The 21920-nt window shown below is 43.8% G+C and overlaps 1 protein-coding gene across 5 annotated transcripts in view; it reads left to right on the top strand.

The window, feature by feature from the left end:
• Nucleotides 1-21920, top strand: part of LOC137439130 (F-box/WD repeat-containing protein 5) — a 36776-nt gene that overhangs the window by 1391 nt on the left and 13465 nt on the right. For 2 of the 5 annotated variants that reach the window (XM_068134843.2, XM_068134844.2), the window contains exons 2-6: nucleotides 3015-3172; nucleotides 3502-3670; nucleotides 6927-7075; nucleotides 16610-16955; nucleotides 17439-17633. In XM_068134843.2, coding sequence (XP_067990944.2) covers nucleotides 3015-3172; nucleotides 3502-3670; nucleotides 6927-7075; nucleotides 16610-16955; nucleotides 17439-17633 — 1017 coding nt within the window. Of the gene's footprint in view, nucleotides 1-2089; nucleotides 2153-3014; nucleotides 3173-3501; nucleotides 3671-6926; nucleotides 7076-16609; nucleotides 16956-17438; nucleotides 17634-21920 lie in introns of all 5 variants that reach the window. The other 3 variants (XM_068134845.2, XM_068134842.2, XM_078767779.1) reach the window with 3 other exon arrangements.

Below are 21920 nucleotides of genomic sequence, written 5' to 3'. Positions count from 1 at the left end.
ATCCTCTCCCCACACTCAAGCGTTCAAACCCCCACGCCTCCACGCACTGAAAGTCTTCAATCCCTCCTCCCCTTCCAAAGTTGTCCCATCTTTACTCTCACCCTCCTCCCGCTCATAAAAGCAAATGGGCATTCCCACGTCGAAACAGACGGAACCACTTCGAAACGGACGTCTTCGGAATATTAACCGCTTTCTGCTCCCCTATTATCGCTTTGACTTCACAGAAATCAGTCACATTATTAAGATAAAATAGTCTGAAATAATAGCAAACGTGCGTAACCTCCACAGTAAAAGCGCTGCTTGAGAAAAAGGGTTCTAATGGGTAATTCTAAAGGGTCCCTCAATTGGCAGCCATAGTTTATAAATTTTGGATAGAGTCAGGTGAGCTGTCCAACCAATGGGTGGAACTCGCACGCACGGCTCCTTTTTATGGTATAGATACTAGATAGATAATGTACAAACTTTCCCATTGTTTTCATGGACATTTGTTGACAGTGTTCATGTCTGGCTTGAACCACAAAAACCTATAGCAAGGGATCAACTCTTGATGATAAATGGAGTGCTTTCACTGCCTTCCTTGGCATGTGAAAGTATTGACATGGGCTTGAGGAAGTTAGGAGTGGAGGAATGGTTGATCAGAGTAGTGATGGCAATGTACAAAAGAGCGCGCACAGCTGTAAGGACGAAGGACGGGAACAGTGGTGAGTTTGAGGTGAAGGTGGGAGTGCATCAGGGGTCGGTACTAAGTCCATTACTATTTGTAGCTGTGATGGAGGTGCTGGCTCAGAACGTAAAGGAGGGTTTACCGTGGGAGTTGTTGTATGCAGATGATCTGGTGTTGATTGCGGAAAGTATGGATGGACTGAAGGAAAAGATGAACAAGTGGAAGGAATGTATGGAGACAAAAGGTCTGAAGGTGAATATCGGAAAGACGAAGGTGATGGCAAGTGGTAAAGCATGTGGTGAGGTGGAAAGAACTGGGAAGTGGCCATGTGCTGTGTGCAGGAAGGGTGTCGGAGTGAACTCCATTCAGTGTACAATGTGCACTGAGTGGGTTCATCAAAAATGTAGTGGTCTGAGAGGGTCATTAACCAGTGTGGCAGCTACATTCAAATGTAAGGTGTGCACAGAGGGAGCTGCAGATGGAGGAAATGTTGAGTTGGATCTTGGAGATGGCGTGAAACTGGAAGGTGTGAAAACATTTTGCTACCTCGGAGACATGCTGAATGGAGAAGGTGGATCAGACTCGGCAACGGTTGCTTGAGTGAGATGTGCATGGAAGAAGTTTCGGGAACTGAGTGGCGTGCTGACGAGGAGGGGAGTGTCGTTGAAGCTGAAAGGAAAGGTGTATGCTGCATGTGTGAGAAGTGTTATGATTTATGGGAGCGAGACATGGGTAATGAACGTAGAACAGCAACGAAGGCTGGAAAGGGTGGAAATGCGAATGGTTCGGTGGATGTGCTGAGTATCGTTGAGAGAGAGGAAGACAAATGATGAATTGCGAAAGATGATGGGAATAGAGCCTGTGATTGATGCTGTGAGGAGGAACAGGTTGAGATGGTTTGGTCATGTGTTGAGGAAGGATGAAAGTGACTGGTTGAGAAGAGTGATGGAAATGAATGTAGAAGGACGTAGAGGACGGGGAAGACCGAGAAAGACTTGGCTAAAGATGGTGGAAGAAGAAATGCGGGCAAGGGGGTTAACAAGGGGAGATGCAGAAAATAGGGCAAAATGGAGAAGATTGTCATGGGGACCGCAAGGCTAACCCCCGCTCTAGCAGGGAAAATGGCCTTTAAAATGCATGTTGTTGTGTGTCGTAGTGACTGTCCCTATTTTCCCGTAAAACGGGGTGAATAGGGACAGCCATAAAAATCCTATTTATTCCTATTTAATCCATATATGGGGTTAATAGGGACTATAAGTTGCTTTTTAAAAAAACAAGAGAACACTTTCAACCCAAATATCAACAAATCAGTATGGTTATCAATTTTCAGCGAAAAAAGTTTCCGAACTTTTTTTCAGTTTGTGTCCCTATTCACCTTGCTGTCCCTATTCCCCCCATTTCTACGGTATTTTTTATGAATGAAAGGAGGAGCAGGACTGGAATCATGCAGGAAGGTGGTTGCAGGGACCAAAGCAAAAAGGGTTGGAGGTGAGCTGTTCACCTGGATTCACTTGGGGAAACAAGGAGTGAGCTGGATGATGAGTGTTTTGTCAGCAAATGGGGCTGGAGTGAGATAGGTGATTGAAAATGCTGATGGTGCAAGGTGAGAAGAGAGTTGACAAAATGTAAAATGAGACCTGTCATGTGCCAGCGGAGGGCCAGGTGTATGTATACGTTGAGCTTCAACTTCCTCCAATGAGCCTCAGGGCTTTGGCCTCAACAGCACCCACAAGTTCCGGGTGTGATTTTTTTTTTTAATGCAAAGTCTCTGCCCATGGGATAGGGGAATGTCATGTGACTGAAGTAAGACATGTAACATACAGATAGTGGGAAAACAGATGGATGCAACAAAGAAGGGAATGAGTTATGAAAGAAAAGAGGAGAGCCGAGAAGTAATGTGTGAGTCAGAGAGCTTTGATGGGGAAGGTTAATGGCTGTATTATAGAAAATATCACTGGTCGAGATTGTGATGCAGGGGCCTCAGCCCAAAATGGGAAGCCATTCTTCATGGAGTAGTCTGAAGAGTACCGAGGAACGACCTTACTCAACAGAGAATGCCAAGGCAGCAAATACCTCTCATGGTCAGCTTGGATATTTGGTCTTCCGAGCACAGATCGTGGTTGATGGTTAAATCACTGTGACATTTTGCCGTGAAAAACAGCAATGCGCAAACTAAAGAGGATTTACGATGTAAACACAACCGTATTGGTATTAAATAAATACCAAGTATCATTTTACACTGATGGATGTTCACAATGTTTCATATGCTCTTCATTCTAAAATAGCAATACCGATTTATTTGTTTTATGTTTTACTGAACTCGAGCCCTTACACGTGATCTGTGCTGCAGGAGCAGAGTCCTGGCAGGCTGAGTTCCGTCGGCTTCATGAGGCTGTGCCTTGTGTGGAGGTGGTGCAGTTGCACGTGCATGTGGACGAGGTGTTGCACGTGACCTTCTCAGGAGACGGCCGACACTTTGCCTCGTGTGCCAAAGACTGCACCATAAAGGTCAATAAGCAATTGTAGAAACAAAATTGGGGGAATTTCGCATGGAGTTTGATTTGTTGTGACTTCAGGGTAAGAGGTCCGAGATAAAGTGATCAGATAATAATGAGTGGTCATGGTCGAAGGGTGTATTGCATATGTGACGAGTGGGAGCTGAAATACCAGGAAGAAGGAACTTAGTTATGTGCAATCGCTTTTGAATATAGTGGTTATTCCAATGGTCCAGGTTTATAAAATTACCGTTAAATGAATTAAATTCTCCAAATTTTAACCTGTTTAGTTACACGTTGTTTTGAATGTTAATTTTGTTGGTGCCATTGACTGACTGGCAGATATGGGCATTGGGTACGGCTGTGACACTGCGACACAGTGTCTGCCTGCGCCCGCATGGATGGCAGTATGTGCGCTACTGCCAATTCAACGAGGATGACTCGCTGTTGATGGTGTCTGGACCACTCTGCACACCACATGATGCAGGAGAAATCATTGTCTTAAGCATGGGTTGGTATTGGGATTTTGTCAAAAAGTTCTGTTATGTAACTTACAACCCCTTCCCCTTCCATTCCCCCTCCCTCCTCTCCTCCTCCCCCTCTCTTCATATTCACATCAGGAAGCGACTCATTGTTACCTGGTAACCCCAGGTACTCTTTCTCGTATATAATACAGGAAGGTATAGATAGTTGAACAATCAGGTGCGAGCGGTGGTGGTGAAAATGTTGCAGTGACAGCAGTAGAGAGTAGGAGAGCGGTAGAGAGTAGGAGAGCGGTAGAGAGTAGGAGAGCGGTAGAGAGTAGGAGAGTGGTAGAAAGTAGGAGAGAGGCGAGCAGTAGAGAGGAGGAGAGTGGTAGAGAGGAGGAGAGCGGTAGAGAGCGGTAGAGAGCAGGAGAGCGGTAGAGGGCAGGAGAGCGGTAGAGGGCAGGAGAGCGGTAGAGAGCAGGAGAGCGGTAGAGAGTAGGAGAGCGGTAGAGAGTAGGAGAGCGGTCGAGAGTAGGAGAGCGGTCGAGAGTAGGAGAGCGGTCGAGAGTAGGAGAGCGGTCGAGAGTAGGAGAGCGGTCGAGAGTAGGAGGGCGGTCGAGAGTAGGAGGGCGGTCGAGAGTAGGAGGGCTGTCGAGAGTAGGAGAGCGGTCGAGAGTAGGAGAGCGGTAGAGAGTGGGAGAGCGGTAGGGAGTGGGAGAGCGGTAGAGAGTAGGAGAGCGGAAGAGAGTAGGAGAGCGGTAGAGAGTAGGAGAGCGGTAGAGAGTAGGAGAGCGGTAGAGAGTAGGAGAGCGGTAGAGAGTAGGAGAGCAGTAGAGAGTAGGAGAGCGGTAGAGAGTAGGAGAGCGGTAGAGAGTAGGAGAGCGGTAGAGAGTAGGAGAGCGGTAGATTAGGAGAGTGGTAGAGAGGAAGAGATAAGTTGATCAGGATTTAATGACATATTCCAAGTAAATCGATGCAGGTTGTTACGATTCATCCAGTCAAATTACAGACTTGGCATTTAATATGGAATATTTTTTTTGTGGGGGTGAACTTACTTTTCAAGATGTCTTAGAACCAAAAGTTCATTGGAATTATGTTGAATTTATTCTAGATTTTGTTAATGTGACCTTTAAAAGAAACAAAAACCACATTTGACATTTCGAAACAAATAAATTGATCCTTGAAAGTGATGTAAACTGATATCGAACTCAATTCATGGACAGTACTGTGTTAAACTTCTGTACGTTTTCCAGAAGTATCTCTTTATTTTGCACATTAGCCAAATTTTTTTTTAACAAAAACAAAAGTTAAATTACGACTGGGATTACGGACAGTAAAATTACAGTTCAGTACTTCGTGTAACCCCCACGAGCATTCAGGGGAGCACGTACACGTTGAGGCATGCTGTTCATGAGATTTGCCAAGGTTTGGACAGGAATCGCTTGCCATGCAGTGACAATAGCCTGCTGCAATTCATGCACAGAGTTCGGCTGCTGGTCCAAGTGGTCGATTTGACGCGTTAATTCTGCCCAAAAGTTCTCTATCAGATTCATATCCGGGGACATGGAAGGGCCACTCCATATGCTCTACACCACGGTCAGCAAGAAAGTGTTGGATTATGCGAGCACGATGAGGCCGTGCATTGTCATCTTGGAAGACAAAGTTTCCTCGAAAGGCTTCACGAGCAAATGGAAGCAATGTTTCTTCCAGAATGGCCCTGTACTTGAACTGGTTCAGGTTTCCATTCAGAACAACCAGGTCAGTTTTGCCCCCTGCATGAAAAGCAGCCCAAACGGTCACCCCACCACCTCCAGCTTGGACTCTTGGCACTATACAATCTTTGTTGTAGGCTTCATGCACTTGTCTGCGCACTCGGACGCGGCCATCTTGACGATAGACCAGAAATCTAGACTCGTCACTGAAGATCACGTGATTCCAGTGTCCTGGCTGCCATTGACGGTGCTCTCTGGCCCACTGCAATCAGCGCTGGCGGTGTTGTCTTGTCAGGCGTGGCTTTCTCAGGGGACGCCTGGCACGATAGCCTGCTTGAACCAGTCGTTGGTTGACTAGCCTTCTGGATACAGGCACATTTGTCAGTTGCTGCCACTCAGCCCTAAGCCGATTAGCTGACTTGGTACGGCCATTGCGGACTAACCGGTGCAGCTGACGATCATCTCTCCTTGTGGTTCTGCGTGGACGTCCTGGCCTCGGTATTGGAGTAGGGACACCTCTCTGAGCATTTCGTTTCAGGATCTTTGACACCTGACCTTGAGTGATGCCATACTGCCGAGCAATAGCACGCTGTTTCATGCCGTAATTTCGTAAAGCCACCACTCCATGACAAACAGCATTGTCGAGTTGACGGACCATCTCCAGAGGAAGCGGCAATAACTTTTGGAGACGTGCAGCAGTTGTTTTCCACTAATGCAGAACGCAACAACCCTTGTATACCCGACTGTGAAGCCAATCATGAAATGCACCTGTCCATACATTTTGCCACGCCACCTGTGATATAATCCTGTTGTTGACTTCTTGCTGCGACAGACAATCAGTGACATGGTTCTTTTAACAAATAAATCACCAAAGTGTAAAAGAAACTCACCAGATTGATATACTGAGTTAAGAAAGTAAACCCAAGTCAAGAAAAAAAAAAATTCTATATTAAATGCCAAGTCTGTAAATCGGTAAAAGTTTATAAAAGCAAAAGCTGGACTTACAGTGAACAAAGCGAGTGGATTCTCGCCGAAACGTCGGCTTTACCCACTTGTAAGTCCAGTTTTTGCTTTTATAAACTTTAACTGACATATTCCAAGTGTTTGACCAGTTTGTGATTTTTTTTTTCTCAAGGTGTGAAGAGAGGAAAGAGGCTGCAGCCTTCCTGGCAGAAGGATGAGGATTTCATGGCAGAGGGTAGAGTTATCAGAAAATAGGTAAAGAGGATTTTCCAGTCAGATAAATCATTGATGAAGATCAGGAATAGGATGCGGCCGAGAAAACTGCATTGGGGCACTCCAGTCTTAACAGGGAGAGAAGAAGAAAGGATTCCGTTGAGAGGCATACGTTGGCTACGAGAGCAGAGAAATTTCTTAATAAGTGCTCATGTCTCAACTTTTCCTTCCCATATTACGTGACTGTAATGGTATCCTTCATTTAACCAACCATCCACCTTAAAGTGATTTATTTACTTCCTATCCATGTCTCATTGGAAATTTGTTACTGATGCTAATGGATGAAATGCATTAATGACTCTTCAACAGCACTGATTGTTCCTGATTGTACTGCATACATTACTTTGCACAGCGGATTTCACCCTGCTATCACGCATCCGAAACAAGCCTGCGGCCTCATTGGGTGCATGGCTCGGTCAACGCCACTTGCTGTCGGTTTCGCACCACCCACTGGGCGGCTTCACCTCAATCTCCGAGCTGTGGGTGAACAGTGCCTTCCAGGTACACATATAGGTTTGGGAGACGTCATGGTGTTGCCTAGCTAGAGTATCGATTGTCATTGAAGAAAATTCAGATTATCAAATTTTGTATCGAGGCTGGCGTGAGTTTTACGATAAAACATGGTACAACATTGTGTGACATGAAGTCAGCTGATGTGTGGATTCGTACGATAAGCTTGGGCTCAATTTCTGATTATAAAGGCAAATATTGTTTGATATTGTCGCGTGACTCCCCTTTGGTTAAGACCGGGAAATCACGGATAGCCAAAGCCAGCTTTAACTCCAAAGGCGTTCCGTTCAAATAGCGGATTTCACTGTACAAGCATGGTAGGAAGAAAGAAGAAGAAGAAGTTGGAAGCTTTTACCTGAGAACGGAGAGATATTGTTTCCTGGCTCTCCTGAGGGTGGACTCAGGACCTCAGGGGATATTACGTGTTTTATGGCTGTGAGGTGTTTTTATTACGTGTTTTATGGCTGTGAGGTGTTTTTATTACGTGTTTTATGGCTGTGAGGTGTTTTTAATTTTGTGGTGGTGAGGTGTTTTTATTATGTGTTTTATGGCTGTGTGGTGTTTTTAATTTCATGGTGGTGAGGTGTTTTTATTATGTCTTTTATGGCTGTGAGGTGTTTTTAATTTCGTGGTGGTGAGGTGTTTTTATTATGTGTTTTATGGCTGTGAGGTGTTTTTAATTTCGTGGTGGTGAGGTGTTTTTATTATGTGTTTTATGGCTGTGAGGTGTTTTTAATTTCGTGGTGGTGAGGTGTTTTTATTACGTGTTTTATGGCTGTGAGGTGTTTTTATTACGTGTTTTATGGCTGTGAGGTGTTTTTAATTTCACGGTGGTGAGGTGTTTTTATTATGTGTTTTATGGCTGTGAGGTGTTTTTATTACGTGTTTTATGGCTGTGAGGTGTTTTTATTACGTGTTTTATGGCTGTGAGGTGTTTTTAATTTCACGGTGGTGAGGTGTTTTTATTATGTGTTTTATGGCTGTGAGGTGTTTTTATTACGTGTTTTATGGCTGTGAGGTGTTTTTAATTTTGTGGTGGTGAGGTGTTTTTATTACGTGTTTTATGGCTGTGAGGTGTTTTTAATTTTGTGGTGGTGAGGTGTTTTTATTACGTGTTTTATGGCTGTGAGGTGTTTTTAATTTCATGGTGGTGAGGTGTTTTTATTATGTGTTTTATGGCTGTGAGGTGTTTTTAATTTCGTGGTGGTGAGGTGTTTTTATTACGTGTTTTATGGCTGTGAGGTGTTTTTATTACGTGTTTTATGGCTGTGAGGTGTTTTTATTTTCGTGGTGGTGAGGTGTTTTTATTACGTGTTTTATGGCTGTGAGGTGTTTTTATTACGTGTTTTATGGCTGTGAGGTGTTTTTAATTTCGTGGTGGTGAGGTGTTTTTATTACGTGTTTTATGGCTGTGAGGTGTTTTTAATTTTGTGGTGGTGAGGTGTTTTTATTATGTGTTTTATGGCTGTGAGGTGTTTTTAATTTCGTGGTGGTGAGGTGTTTTTATTACGTGTTTTATGGCTGTGAGGTGTTTTTATTACGTGTTTTATGGCTGTGAGGTGTTTTTAATTTTGTGGTGGTGAGGTGTTTTTATTGCGTGTTTTATGGCTGTGAGGTGTTTTTAATTTTGTGGTGGTGAGGTGTTTTTAATTTCGTGGTGGTGAGGTGTTTTTATTGCGTGTTTTATGGCTGTGAGGTGTTTTTAATTTTGTGGTGGTGAGGTGTTTTTATTATGTGTTTTATGGCTGTGAGGTGTTTTTAATTTCATGGTGGTGAGGTGTTTTTATTATGTGTTTTATGGCTGTGAGGTGTTTTTAATTTCGTGGTGGTGAGGTGTTTTTATTGCGTGTTTTATGGCTGTGAGGTGTTTTTAATTTTGTGGTGGTGAGGTGTTTTTATTATGTGTTTTATGGCTGTGAGGTGTTTTTAATTTCGTGGTGGTGAGGTGTTTTTATTACGTGTTTTATGGCTGTGAGGTGTTTTTAATTTCATGGTGGTGAGGTGTTTTTATTATGTGTTTTATGGCTGTGAGGTGTTTTTAATTTCGTGGTGGTGAGGTGTTTTTATTTCGTGTTTTATGGCTGTGTGGTGTTTTTAATTTCGTGGTGGTGAGGTGTTTTTATTATGTGTTTTATGGCTGTGAGGTGTTTTTAATTTCGTGGTGGTGAGGTGTTTTTATTACGTGTTTTATGGCTGTGAGGTGTTTTTATTACGTGTTTTATGGCTGTGAGGTGTTTTTAATTTCGTGGTGGTGAGGTGTTTTTATTACGTGTTTTATGGCTGTGAGGTGTTTTTATTACGTGTTTTATGGCTGTGAGGTGTTTTTATTACGTGTTTTATGGCTGCGAGGTGTTTTTAATTTCATGGTGGTGAGGTGTTTTTATTATGTGTTTTATGGCTGTGAGGTGTTTTTATTACGTGTTTTATGGCTGTGAGGTGTTTTTATTACGTGTTTTATGGCTGTGAGGTGTTTTTATTACGTGTTTTATGGCTGTGAGGTGTTTTTAATTTCGTGGTGGTGAGGTGTTTTTATTATGTGTTTTATGGCTGTGAGGTGTTTTTAATTTCGTGGTGGTGAGGTGTTTTTATTATGTGTTTTATGGCTGTGAGGTGTTTTTAATTTCGTGGTGGTGAGGTGTTTTTATTACGTGTTTTATGGCTGTGAGGTGTTTTTATTACGTGTTTTATGGCTGTGAGGTGTTTTTAATTTTGTGGTGGTGAGGTGTTTTTATTGCGTGTTTTATGGCTGTGAGGTGTTTTTAATTTTGTGGTGGTGAGGTGTTTTTAATTTCGTGGTGGTGAGGTGTTTTTATTACGTGTTTTATGGCTGTGAGGTGTTTTTAATTTCGTGGTGGTGAGGTGTTTTTATTACGTGTTTTATGGCTGTGAGGTGTTTTTAATTTTGTGGTGGTGAGGTGTTTTTATTATGTGTTTTATGGCTGCGAGGTGTTTTTAATTTCATGGTGGTGAGGTGTTTTTATTATGTGTTTTATGGCTGTGAGGTGTTTTTATTACGTGTTTTATGGCTGTGAGGTGTTTTTATTACGTGTTTTATGGCTGTGAGGTGTTTTTAATTTCGTGGTGGTGAGGTGTTTTTATTATGTGTTTTATGGCTGTGAGGTGTTTTTAATTTCGTGGTGGTGAGGTGTTTTTATTACGTGTTTTATGGCTGTGAGGTGTTTTTAATTTCGTGGTGGTGAGGTGTTTTTATTACGTGTTTTATGGCTGTGAGGTGTTTTTAATTTCGTGGTGGTGAGGTGTTTTTATTACGTGTTTTATGGCTGTGAGGTGTTTTTATTACGTGTTTTATGGCTGTGAGGTGTTTTTATTGCGTGTTTTATGGCTGTGAGGTGTTTTTAATTTTGTGGTGGTGAGGTGTTTTTATTGCGTGTTTTATGGCTGTGTGGTGTTTTTATTACGTGTTTTATGGCTGTGAGGTGTTTTTAATTTTGTGGTGGTGTGTTTTTAATTTTGTGGTGGTGTGTTTTTATTACGTGTTTGATGGCTGTGAGGTGTTTTGAATTTCGTTGTGGTGAGGTGTTTTTAATTTTGTGGTTGTGAGGTGTTTTTATTATGTGTTTTATGGCTGTGAGGTGTTTTGAATTACTTGGTGGTGAGGTGTTTTGAATTACGTGGTGGTGAGGTGTAATCTTCCCAAACTTCCAGTCTGCACCTACCCCTCCCCTATGTATGTGCTGAGGGGTTCTTTCTTAAAAAAAAAACATTCAACCTAAATCTTCAACCTAAATTGCCTATAAAAATGTAATATCACAAACACAACAAATACATTTGTGCAAAGTAATTGTTTGTATTATGATTGGTGTAAATCATGACAACACAGCAACTCCGGTACAGTCATTAGCCTCAGCTAAAATAAGCCCGTTCCTCAGTAACGCCGCTTTTTTTTTCTTCTTTTTTTCTTTTTTTGTATACTGAATCGAGGCTCGTGAAAGAGCTAACATTTACTTCACAAACAAATCAACCAGACAAACAAAATATATAAAAAGAGGGAGCGGAAGACAAGATGGGGAGAGAAGGGGAAGCACACAAACACGACATTTGAGAGCAGGGAGATGTGTGGAAGGGAGAGGGCTTGGGGGGAGGAGGTGTGGGAAGGGGGGGGGGGGAGGTGGAGGGAGAAGTATAAAACACAAGGACACCAAGGACTTCCAGGACAGAAGTTGGTATTTCAAAAAAGTGGAATTGGGGTGAAATTAGCGGGGGTAGAAAAGATCAAGGTTTTGGATGGGGGAAGATAAGAGATGGTGGTGAACAGCTGTTTTAAAGACCTGGAGGGTGGAGTGGGATTGAAGAGAGTGAGGGAGTTTGTTCCAGAGGTGGGAGAAAAGAGGAATGAAGGAGTGAAGGTGAGCAGAGAGTCTTGATTTTGGCAGTTTGACCATAAGAGGGTTGCAGGCAGATCTTGTGCGACCTGTAGGAATATTTGCGGGACAGAGCCCAGAGAGAGCTGGGGGGGCAAGGCTAGAGAGGAGTCGGTAGAAGACGGAAAGACCACCAACTTGCCTGCGGTGAGTGAGTGAGAGGCCCTTGGAGTTAGCTTCATCGTGGGAGATTCCAATGATTCTGAATGCTTTGGTTTCAACAGCGTGAAGACGAGCTAGGTGTGAGGCAGGAGCACCAGCCCAGAGGGGAGAGCAGTATTCCATTGAGCTGCGGATGAAAGCCTTGTACGTGGTGAGGAGCTCAGGTGTGCCAAGGAAGGACTTCGCACGACGGAGGATGCCCAGTCGGCGACTGGCTTTGGAGGCCAGATTTGAAATGTGGTTTTCCCAGGAAAGATCATGGCAGATAGTGAGACCCAAAAGCTTGAGTGACAGAACTTCTTGGAGAGGATTATTCAGAAAGTGGATGGGAGGGTTGTCCAGTCGGTCTTTTCGGAGAGACATCGTAAGAGTGTGAGATTTGTCAGGATTGAAAGACATGTTCCACTTGTTTGCCCAGTCTGTGATTTTGTCCAGGTCTGCAGAGAGTGAGGAGGCAGCAGACTGCTGATCTGAGGGATGAAGAATGGAGCGACAGAGAGTAGAGTCATCAGCAAAGAGATACAGAGGATTTTCAAGAGAGTCAGAGAGATCATTGATGAAGACCAGAAAAGCACAGGGCCCAGAACACTGCCTTGTGGAACTCCAGCCTGAACAGGAAGAGGAGATGAGAGAAACCCATTCAGGGCCACACGTTGACTACGACTAGAGAAGAAGTCCGCCAGCCATGCGTGGAGATTTCCATGGATACCAAAAGAGGAGAGTTTGGTGAGCAGAGCGGGGTGCCAGACCGTATCGAAGGCACGTGATATGTCAAGGGAGACTGCTCTAATTTCCTGTTTGGCATTGAGGACCTGTAAGGCATTCTTGTAATTGTTGTTGGCTCTTTCCTAATGGCTTTCATCTCTGACAATCTCTGCAATTAAATGGCTTTTTAATTGCTATTAAATTAAAAAAATTTAATTTGATTAAATTGATTTTTTATTGATTTTTAATTGATTAAATGGCTAATGGCTTTTTCACGTGCGGAGTCAGCCGTGTGGCCATTTAAGGTGAGGGAGGGGATGGAGGGGGAACAAACACCAGAAACAGATTTTATCAGACGCCACCAGGATTTGGAAGAGGGAGACAGATAAGAGAGTTCGGTCCTGAGGACGGAGAGATATTGTTTCCTGGCTCTCCTGAGGGTGGACACACACTTGTTTCGGGCTTTCTGAAAGGAAATGAGATTTCCTTCCGTTGGATTTGCTTTCCAGGAGACGAAAGCAAGTTGTTTCTGGGCAATAGCCTCACCACAAGATTCCGTGTACCATGGACGGGAGGAAGGGTATGACAACAGAAGACGAGATGGGATAAATCTGTGCATGAGAGAGAGCAGTTTGCTTGGGAAGAATTCCCAGGAAGAATTTATGTCAGAGGCAGTAGAGATGGGAGACCAGTCCAGATGATTGATGGCTGCTTGAAGACCGTGCCAGTTGGCCTGAGTGAAATGCCAGACTCGTCGACGCTGAGGAGGCTCTCTGAGAATGGTCAGAGAGATGTCCACTTTAACAAACACATGATCAGAAGAGCCGATTGGAGCAGAAGAAGAGCAGCAGACATTTTCAGGGAAGTTAGTCATAACCAAGTCCAGAAGAGAAGATGCTCCGTTGACTGAAATCCGGGTCGGGAAATTGACAGATTGTGTCAGTCCCAGTGAGTCACAGAAGTCCTTTGCTGAAGAGCCATGGCTGGTGAGAGAGGTACCCACACCCAGCCAACTGGCATGGTGACAGTTGAAATCACCACATATGAGGAAGAGAGAGTTGGGATGGGTAGATAGAAGTTGGTCCATATTCTCAGACAGCGAGATGTAGATGGAGTCATCACTGTTTGGTGGACGGTACAACACACATATGAACAAAAGGTGGGAGCGAAGGGGAAGCCGTAGCCAAAGGTATTCCTAGGGGTGAGGTGGAGAGAGGGCAGTGCAGGGCGAGTGAGGAAGAGAGTTTTTTTATAAAGATAGCAACCCCACCTCCAGGACGAGGCTCAGGTCTATCATACCGGAGGAGGGAGTAACCTGGGAGAGATACCAAGGAATCAGAGACATCATGAAGGAGGAAAGTTTCTGTTGAGCAGATCACGTCTGGTTTGTCAGAAGCAACCTGTATGGAGAGATCAGACAAGTTTGAGCGAAGGCCCCGGATGTTTGAGGTCCATACTGTTAAGGAAGAGGAAGGGGGAGCATCGGATACAGAACAGGGGGGGAGGGGATGGGAGCGGTAGGGTAAGATGTGGAAGAGGAGGAAGAGGTAGGGAGAGCTGTTGAAGGTGTGTCGGAGATTACAGAATAGCTTGGAGAAAGGGAAGAATGGGGCAGACAAAAGGTTTGATGGTGATTGGGAGAGGCGCAGTGAGGTGTTATTTGACGAGGGGGAAGAGCGAGGCAGAAGGTTGAGGGAGATGAAGGTGAAAGTTGGAAGGGGGAAGAAGCGGGGAGGACGCTTTGAGGAGGAGGGGTGAGAGGGGAGTCTAGGAGGGGAGGAGCGAGGGAGAGTCTCGGAGGGGAGGGGGGTGGGGGGAGATTTGAAAGGAATGAGTGATTGGGAAGATTTGGAGGGGAGGGGGAAGATTTGAAAGAGATGGGTGATGGGGAAGATTTGTAGGGGAGGGGCAAGGGGGTAGATTTAGAGGGGAGGGGTGATGGGATTTTGAAAAATGTACGATTAATGGGAAACGAACATTTATTGCAAAATGAGTTTCTTGAGACATTCGAGTCAAAAATACGTTTGAGGACGCTGGAGGGAGGATGGAGTGCTGGAGAGTTTAGGGAATGAATGAAAGATGCACTATAAGAGATGGAATTTTTTTTTGGAATGAATGGATTTGGTGAGCAAGTCGAAAGCATCCTTTTATAGAAGAAGAAAAAGGTGTTATAGAATATGACAGAATACAGGTCTTCAGGGTTCAGATGAGACATTTTTTAACAACGTGATCACAAACAACGTGGTCGAAGAACGAACGAACAAATAAGAACGAATAAACGAATAAGAACAGAAGGAAATGTTTTTTGTTTTTTTTGTTTGTTTTTTAGATTTTAAAACAAGGAAGTATGGGATGAAAAGACCATGAAAATCAGAGACCGGAAAATAATTGCAGCGCGATCGGAGAACCGCTGAGACAAAAACAAAGCCTCAAGCCAAGGTCGGACACGGTAGCCTAGTACTACACTTAGGCCTCAGAATACGCGATAAGAAAGACTCTGTACAAAGACTCTGTACGATTCTGTACACAGGTATGAAAAACCAATGCCAAGAATACCATTAAAGACACCCCAATAGGTACATGCAAGACCAGTTTCGACAAAAACACAATTGTGAAAAGTTACTTAACTTCGAAAGCGAGCGCGCATGGACGAGGCGAGCGTAGCGAGCATATATATATAATTATATATATATATATATTGTTGTGGATTTGAGAAATTGTTGTGTAAATTGTTGTGTAAATATCACCCTCTGTAAAATGTAATGAATTGTTGTAAATACCTCCAAGTGTAAAAGATCAAAGGGCGTCCTCCTAGTTATTTCATATACCACACGTAGCCAATCATATATCCTTCTTTTACAGTTATCTCCTTATTCTATGTAGGTTAAGGCTCTGTTCACACTAGTTGACATTCTCCATTGCACCAAAGGAAATAAGGTAGATCCCCTTTCATTCCCAAAGCCCCATTCCCAAAGCCTCGATTGCCAACTGCATTCGCCGCCATTGCCATGTGCTCCGGCTCGGAGAAGAAAGGCGTGTCTCCACCTCGTCATAGAAAGGAGGAGTGAGTCGGCCCCGCTCAACCAACCCAGCCAAAGGGGTTCGGCTTGAGCGGGCAGAGAAAGAACGATCGGGGAGGTTCAAAAAGGTTAGAGGGAGGGGCATATATAACCCGCACCACGAGGCCCCCACACGAGAGACGAGCTTCAGAGAGAGACGGGAGATGCGTCCTGAGATGAGCCAGAGAAGCGGCAGATGAGCATCAACCTTGAAATCAACCACCACCAGCTTGGAGCCACGCAGCTTTGACTCCGCCAGGGTGCTCGTATCGCGGCAGCCCGCACGACCGCAGCCAGGGCGTTGACGGCGGCTGCTGAACGTGCCGATCGAGGAAGGGCGGCGGCTGCTGACTCCCGGGCCGACCGTGCTCCGGTTCGAGCGGAGCGTTCCTCTCCTTCCAGTCCTTTCATTCCTGCCTGCAATTTCCCCATTCGTGTGAGTTTGCTCGTAGTCTGTTTTGTGTGTCTTGTCCTGGGGTATTAATTAAGACTGCTTAGGTAAGCTAAGGTGCACTGTGTCCGCTTCTTCTTCTTCTGTTTTTACTTTATTATCCTTCCTTCTCCTTGGTTCCTTTCATTGTGTAAATAATAGTAATAAATATAGTAGCATTTCCAACCCTTTTGCCTTCGTCTTCCTCTTCTTCACATCCTTGTCGTTTTGGTGATTTGCCAATTGAATACCGGTGGCACGATTTGGCCAACGTTTAAGGAATCGGGTCTAGTCTTGGTAAACGGCTCACGCCGCAGTTCGCTTCGCTCGGCGCAACATCCATTACGCTGCGGCCGTGAGCGGGGGGTGTTCCTTCGCGTACCGGGAAGCGCTGGTATTTTGGTCATAGGACTTGTGGGCCTAAAACCCTACCCAGCGCCGACCGGGCGTGGCGTCATACCCCCAGGACCACGTCGGTCAGTAACAGACGAGGGGCTTAATCCCCCCTCGATAACGGGAACCGAGGCCGACGTTGGGTTCCGTAACAATATATATATAGATATATAAAACTTTGTTTTGGTGAGTTTTTTGATTGAGTTTTTTTGTTGCTATATTTATTTTCTAAAAGTGAACACAATTGTTTTTTTTGTCTCTGTATGTTATTGAGAAACTATTAAGTTAATTGAAATTAGAGTAAATAGTATGAGTATATTTTAACCATAAAGATTGGAAATTTCAAGCAATTGCCTGCCTCAGGTTCTAATAAATGGAATATCTTATCTGGCAGGACCTGGAACCACAAACTGACGTTGTGAGGAAACTTTTTCGCTTCCTCAACATCAATGGCAGTGTGGTGCGATCACTTTTGGTAGCCGACACTACAGGACGTGGAGGCCACAGGGATCAAGGAGCCGTGCTAGGTGAGGCTCCCAGCAGAAACGATGCAAATGAAGCTGAAGCAAAGGCATCTGCACTTTGCAAGACCTTTGGAGATATAGTTTGTTCATCACCTGAACATGGAGCTGAAGAACAACCTCAATCGAATAAAGGTTTCTGCTCATGTGATGCTCAGCCGACCAGTACCTTGGGGATGGCTGGGAATGTATCAAAATGTGCCACTGAACATGGACAAGGTAATTCGTACAACTGCTTTTAGTTTTATCCGTGTGTGTCCTTCAATCAATACCTGTTGCGTTTACCAACCTTTGCATTACACCGATAGCCTTGAGCAAATAGAAAATCTACTCAACGTGTTTGTACTATAATGAACTTCTTTCACATTCCTCCAATGACCGACCGATACTAGTTGTCCATCTTTCTTTTTCCGCATCATGTAAGCATCTCATTGTCTTCCAGGTGGTCCTCGTATGGTTCACTTGCAACCAGGCAGCCTTTATACTTACTAATGCTGTTTAACTGATCATCGGGGTGACGAAATACTACTTTACTACCACAACTGGGTTTTATTTGTTTCCTCATCGGTCATGAGTGCTGAATGCTCTTCATCAGGATTGGGAGTATTTTTATTCATACAGGGACTCATTCTTTCTTCTAATTCAAAACTCCAAAAATGCAATCGTAAAAGGGTTATCGTGATCTCATTTTTGCTCTCTCAGAAACGGACGGAAATGGCGAGCAGGTTATTGGTGAGGCTTGCTGCACCCTTGGGACCCGTGCAGAAACACAAGCAGCCTTGCATTTACTTGGCAACAAACTTGTTTCCCCTTTGCGACCAGAAACCGACACCGACGTGCCCTGCAAGTGGCTCATCTTCACACGGGGAAGACGTACCCACACAGCACACCAGATCGGTATGCCGCCCGCATCAGTCTTTTTGTCTCCTGCTTGAGCATGATGTCACTTTTCAACACAAAAACCCAAGGAAGAATTTCATTAATCAATTAATTGAAGAAAAAGAAAAATAACAAGATGAAGTTGAAGTTGTTGCTAAAAAAATCTCTCCTTATCATGACAGTTTTAGTCAAGCAACTATTACTTCTTGGTGTGTGTGTGTGTGTGTGTGTGTGTGTGTGTGTGTGTGTGTGTGTGTGTGTGTATAAAATATGATCGAAGATCGATCTGGGATGAACGAAAGCTTTGGCTCAAGTAATAAGCTACAAAGAAGAAGAGATTATTGGTGGAGATTTGAACATCGCCGAGGAACGAAACAGACATAACGTTGTCCATGATGAAAAGAACGAGGCAGGTATTAGAAAAACAGAAGCAAGAGATGTGGGTATGCTAAATACTGACTTCAAGAAAAGAAAAAATCAACTCGTGACTTTTACAAGCGGAGTTGCAAAGAGCCAGATTGATTTATCTATCTATTCTCATGTGAAGGAGTTTGAGAAGGATAAACGATGTGAAAATAAAATAGCCAGTGAAGAATGTGAGTCAGCAATGATTGGTAGTTGGATATTTTTTATATCGCAAATGAAAAGAAAATCAAGGAGCTCAGAAGTGAATGAAACATGTAAAAGTTGGAAGCTTAAAGATGTGAAAAGCAGAGAAAAATTTCAAGAGTATCCGAAAATTAGTTGAAGTTTGTAACTTCTAAAGCTGTAGATGGGATGTTGCCTCAAATGTAGATGGTGATCAATATTTATGGATAACCACTGGCAGGTTTCAAAAAGAATGAGAAACATGGTGGTGGAATTTTCGAGTCCAAGAAATGTTCAAGCGGAAGAAAGAAGTTTATTACAAAAAGAGGCAAAAAAATATAGATCATCAAGATAAAGCAAATTTTACATGAGAAAAATTACGAGAGGGAAGTTCATCGTTTGTAAAACAAAACGGACAAATTGTGAAAAAAATTATGTGGTTGATAAGGAATGGAAAACTTACTTTAAAAAGCTCTTGGAATAGGAAAACCAATGGAAGAATGACGTGGAATGTTATAAAGTTGAAGGTTCAGAAGAAGAGATATGTGAAGAGGAAGTTGAATCGGCTATTAGAAGATTAAAGAAAGGAAATGCGGGTGAGTCCAACCGGATTCTCAGTCGAGGTTATAGAGGTGCCTAGAGTTGTAGGAATCAAGTGGATGACACAGTTTGTCGAAAAGTCTGAGGAGGAGGAGTTATCCTGAAGATTGGACAAATATCACTTATTGTGCACTTGTTCAAGATGAAGGGAAACCCTTTATTATGTTCATCTTACAGAGGAGTTAAACTGATTGGGCAGGCATTGAATTTTTTTTTAAATGTGGTGGAAAGAAGACTAAGAAAAGTGGTAAATGTAGACGACGACTACTTTGGTTTTATACCATGAAGATCAACAACAGAGGTGATTTTCCTTTTCAGACAATGAACAAGAAAAGTATTTGGCAAAGAAACGGAAACTGCATCATGCTTTCGTTGACGAGAAAGCATATTATCGAGTACCAAGGAGCAGTAGTTGTTTGGGTTCTCAGAAGGCCACAAATACCAAGGAGCAGTAGTTGTTTGGGTTCTCAGAAGGCCACAAATACTAAGGGGCAGTAGTTGATTGGGTTCTCAGAAGGCCACAAATACCACGGAGCAGTAGTTGATTGGGTTCTCAGAAGGCCACAAATACCAAAGAGCAGTAGTTGATTGGGCTCTCAGAAGGCCACAAATACTAAGGAGCAGTAGTTGATTGGGCTCTCAGAAGGCCACAAATACCAAGGAGCAGTAGTTGATTGGGTTCTCAGAAGGCCACAAATATCAAGGAGCAGTAGTTGTTTGGGTTCTCAGAAGGCCACAAATACTAAGGAGCAGTAGTTGATTGGGTTCTCAGAAGGCCACAAATATCAAGGAGCAGTAGTTGTTTGGGTTCTCAGAAGGCCACAAATACTAAGGAGCAGTAGTTGATTGGGTTCTCAGAAGGCCACAAATACCACGGAGCAGTAGTTGATTGGGTTCTCAGAAGGCCACAAATACCAAGGAGCAGTAGTTGATTGGGCTCTCAGAAGGCCACAAATACCAAGGAGCAGTAGTTGATTGGGTTCTCAGAAGGCCACAAATATCAAAGAGCAGTAGTTGTTTGGGTTCTCAGAAGGCCACAAATACCAAGGAGCAGTAGTTGTTTGGGTTCTCAGAAGGCCACAAATACCAAGGAGCAGTAGTTGTTTGGGTTCTCAGAAGGCCACAAATACCAAGGAGCAGTAGTTGTTTGGGTTCTCAGAAGGCCACAAATACCAAGGAGCAGTAGTTGATTGGGCTCTCAGAAGGCCACAAATACCAAGGAGCAGTAGTTGATTGGGTTCTCAGAAGGCCACAAATATCAAGGAGCAGTAGTTGTTTGGGTTCTCAGAAGGCCACAAATACCAAGGAGCAGTAGTTGATTGGGCTCTCAGAAGGCCACAAATACCAAGGAGCAGTAGTTGATTGGGTTCTCAGAAGGCCACAAATATCAAAGAGCAGTAGTTGTTTGGGTTCTCAGAAGGCCACAAATACCAAGGAGCAGTAGTTGATTGGGCTCTCAGAAGGCCACAAATACCAAGGAGCAGTAGTTGATTGGGTTCTCAGAAGACCACAAATATCAAGGAGCAGTAGTTGTTTGGGTTCTCAGAAGGCCACAAATACCAAGGAGCAGTAGTTTATTGGGCTCTCAGAAGGCCACAAATACCAAGGAGCAGTAGTTGTTTGGGTTCTCAGAAGGCCACAAATACCAAGGAGCAGTGGTTGATTGGGCTCTCAGAAGGCCACAAATATCAAGGAGCAGTAGTTGTTTGGGTTCTCAGAAGGCCACAAATACCAAGGAGCAGTGGTTGATTGGGCTCTCAGAAGGCCACAAATACCAAGGAGCAGTAGTTTATTGGGCTCTCAGAAGGCCACAAATATCAAGGAGCAGTAGTTGTTTGGGTTCTCAGAAGGCCACAAATACCAAGGAGCAGTGGTTGATTGGGCTCTCAGAAGGCCACAAATACCAAGGAGCAGTGGTTGATTGGGCTCTCAGAAGGCCACAAATACCAAGGAGCAGTAGTTGATTGGGCTCTCAGAAGGCCACAAATACCATGGAGCAGTAGTTGATTGGGTTCTCAGAAGGCAACAAGAACCAAAGAGCAGTTGTGAAGAAATGGTAAGAGTAGTCATGGGAATGTATAAAAAAAATAGAATGTAGAATTGAATTTGAATGCATCGATGGATATGCCTTCGCACACGTTAGATGCAAACTCACTGTTATGTTTGATCTCAATCAAAGGTCTCATGAAAAATTAGAGAGAAAGAAGAAAAGACAATAGAAGAGAGATAAGTAGAAGAAAGACAACATCAAATGCTTCTTACTTGAGTTATGGTCTGCAAAATGACTTTCAAAGGGCACTTGACCTTAGGCCTTTGAACTTTTGGACCCAAAATTGAATTACTTCATCTTCGTATTGCAGTCCATAGTTATGCCAAGTTTGGTCAATATCCCTTCAGCCGGTTCACAATGTATTGTGTCAATGGAAATCTGCTTCTTTCAGCTAAAGGTGACATGACCTTTGACCATGACCATGTCAACCACACACAATGCACAGCAAATTTAAGCAAGTCAGGAGACGACGATGGTTCACGAGCGCGCGGTATTCAATGACAATGCTCAATGAGCAATGTTATGAGGTTAGTTAGCTCCACAATACCCAAAATTCGATTCGATTCCGACAACTTTGAAAATTTGACCTTTGTGACCTTCAAAGGCCAAAGGTCGAAGATTCTGAAATTTGTTGGAAAACTTGTATTTCATGATGTATGTGATAATATAAGATCATGTACGATATTTCACCCTATCAGGAAGCGAACAATGTAATAAAACCATAAAAAATCGACTTTTCTAAATTTCGTGACCTTGTGACCTTGACCTTGGGGCGAAAATGAAAAATCGAGCTCCATGGGGCTAGACACATGACATTGGCCTAACCAGATACCGAAACCCCTGTCAGATTCCACCAACTCCCTCGGAGAAGATGTAGCTTGAACTCAAATACCCCATAAAAAGACATCTTTTTTGGGCGTGGCTCCGCCCACAATGGGCGCAATACGCCACTCGAGGCAGGACACAACTAGATCATGATATCAACCTCCCACCCAAGTTTCATCAAGATCGGATGATATCATCGGGTAGTTATGCTGCGGACAGACAGACAGACACACACCCATGAC

This window comes from Myxine glutinosa, chromosome 13, assembly GCF_964187855.1.
Source record: "Myxine glutinosa chromosome 13, kmMyxGlut1.1, whole genome shotgun sequence".
NCBI lineage: Eukaryota > Metazoa > Chordata > Myxini > Myxiniformes > Myxinidae > Myxine > Myxine glutinosa.
The sequence above is the reverse complement of the archived record's forward strand: the minus strand, read 5'-3'. Positions and strand labels throughout refer to the sequence as shown.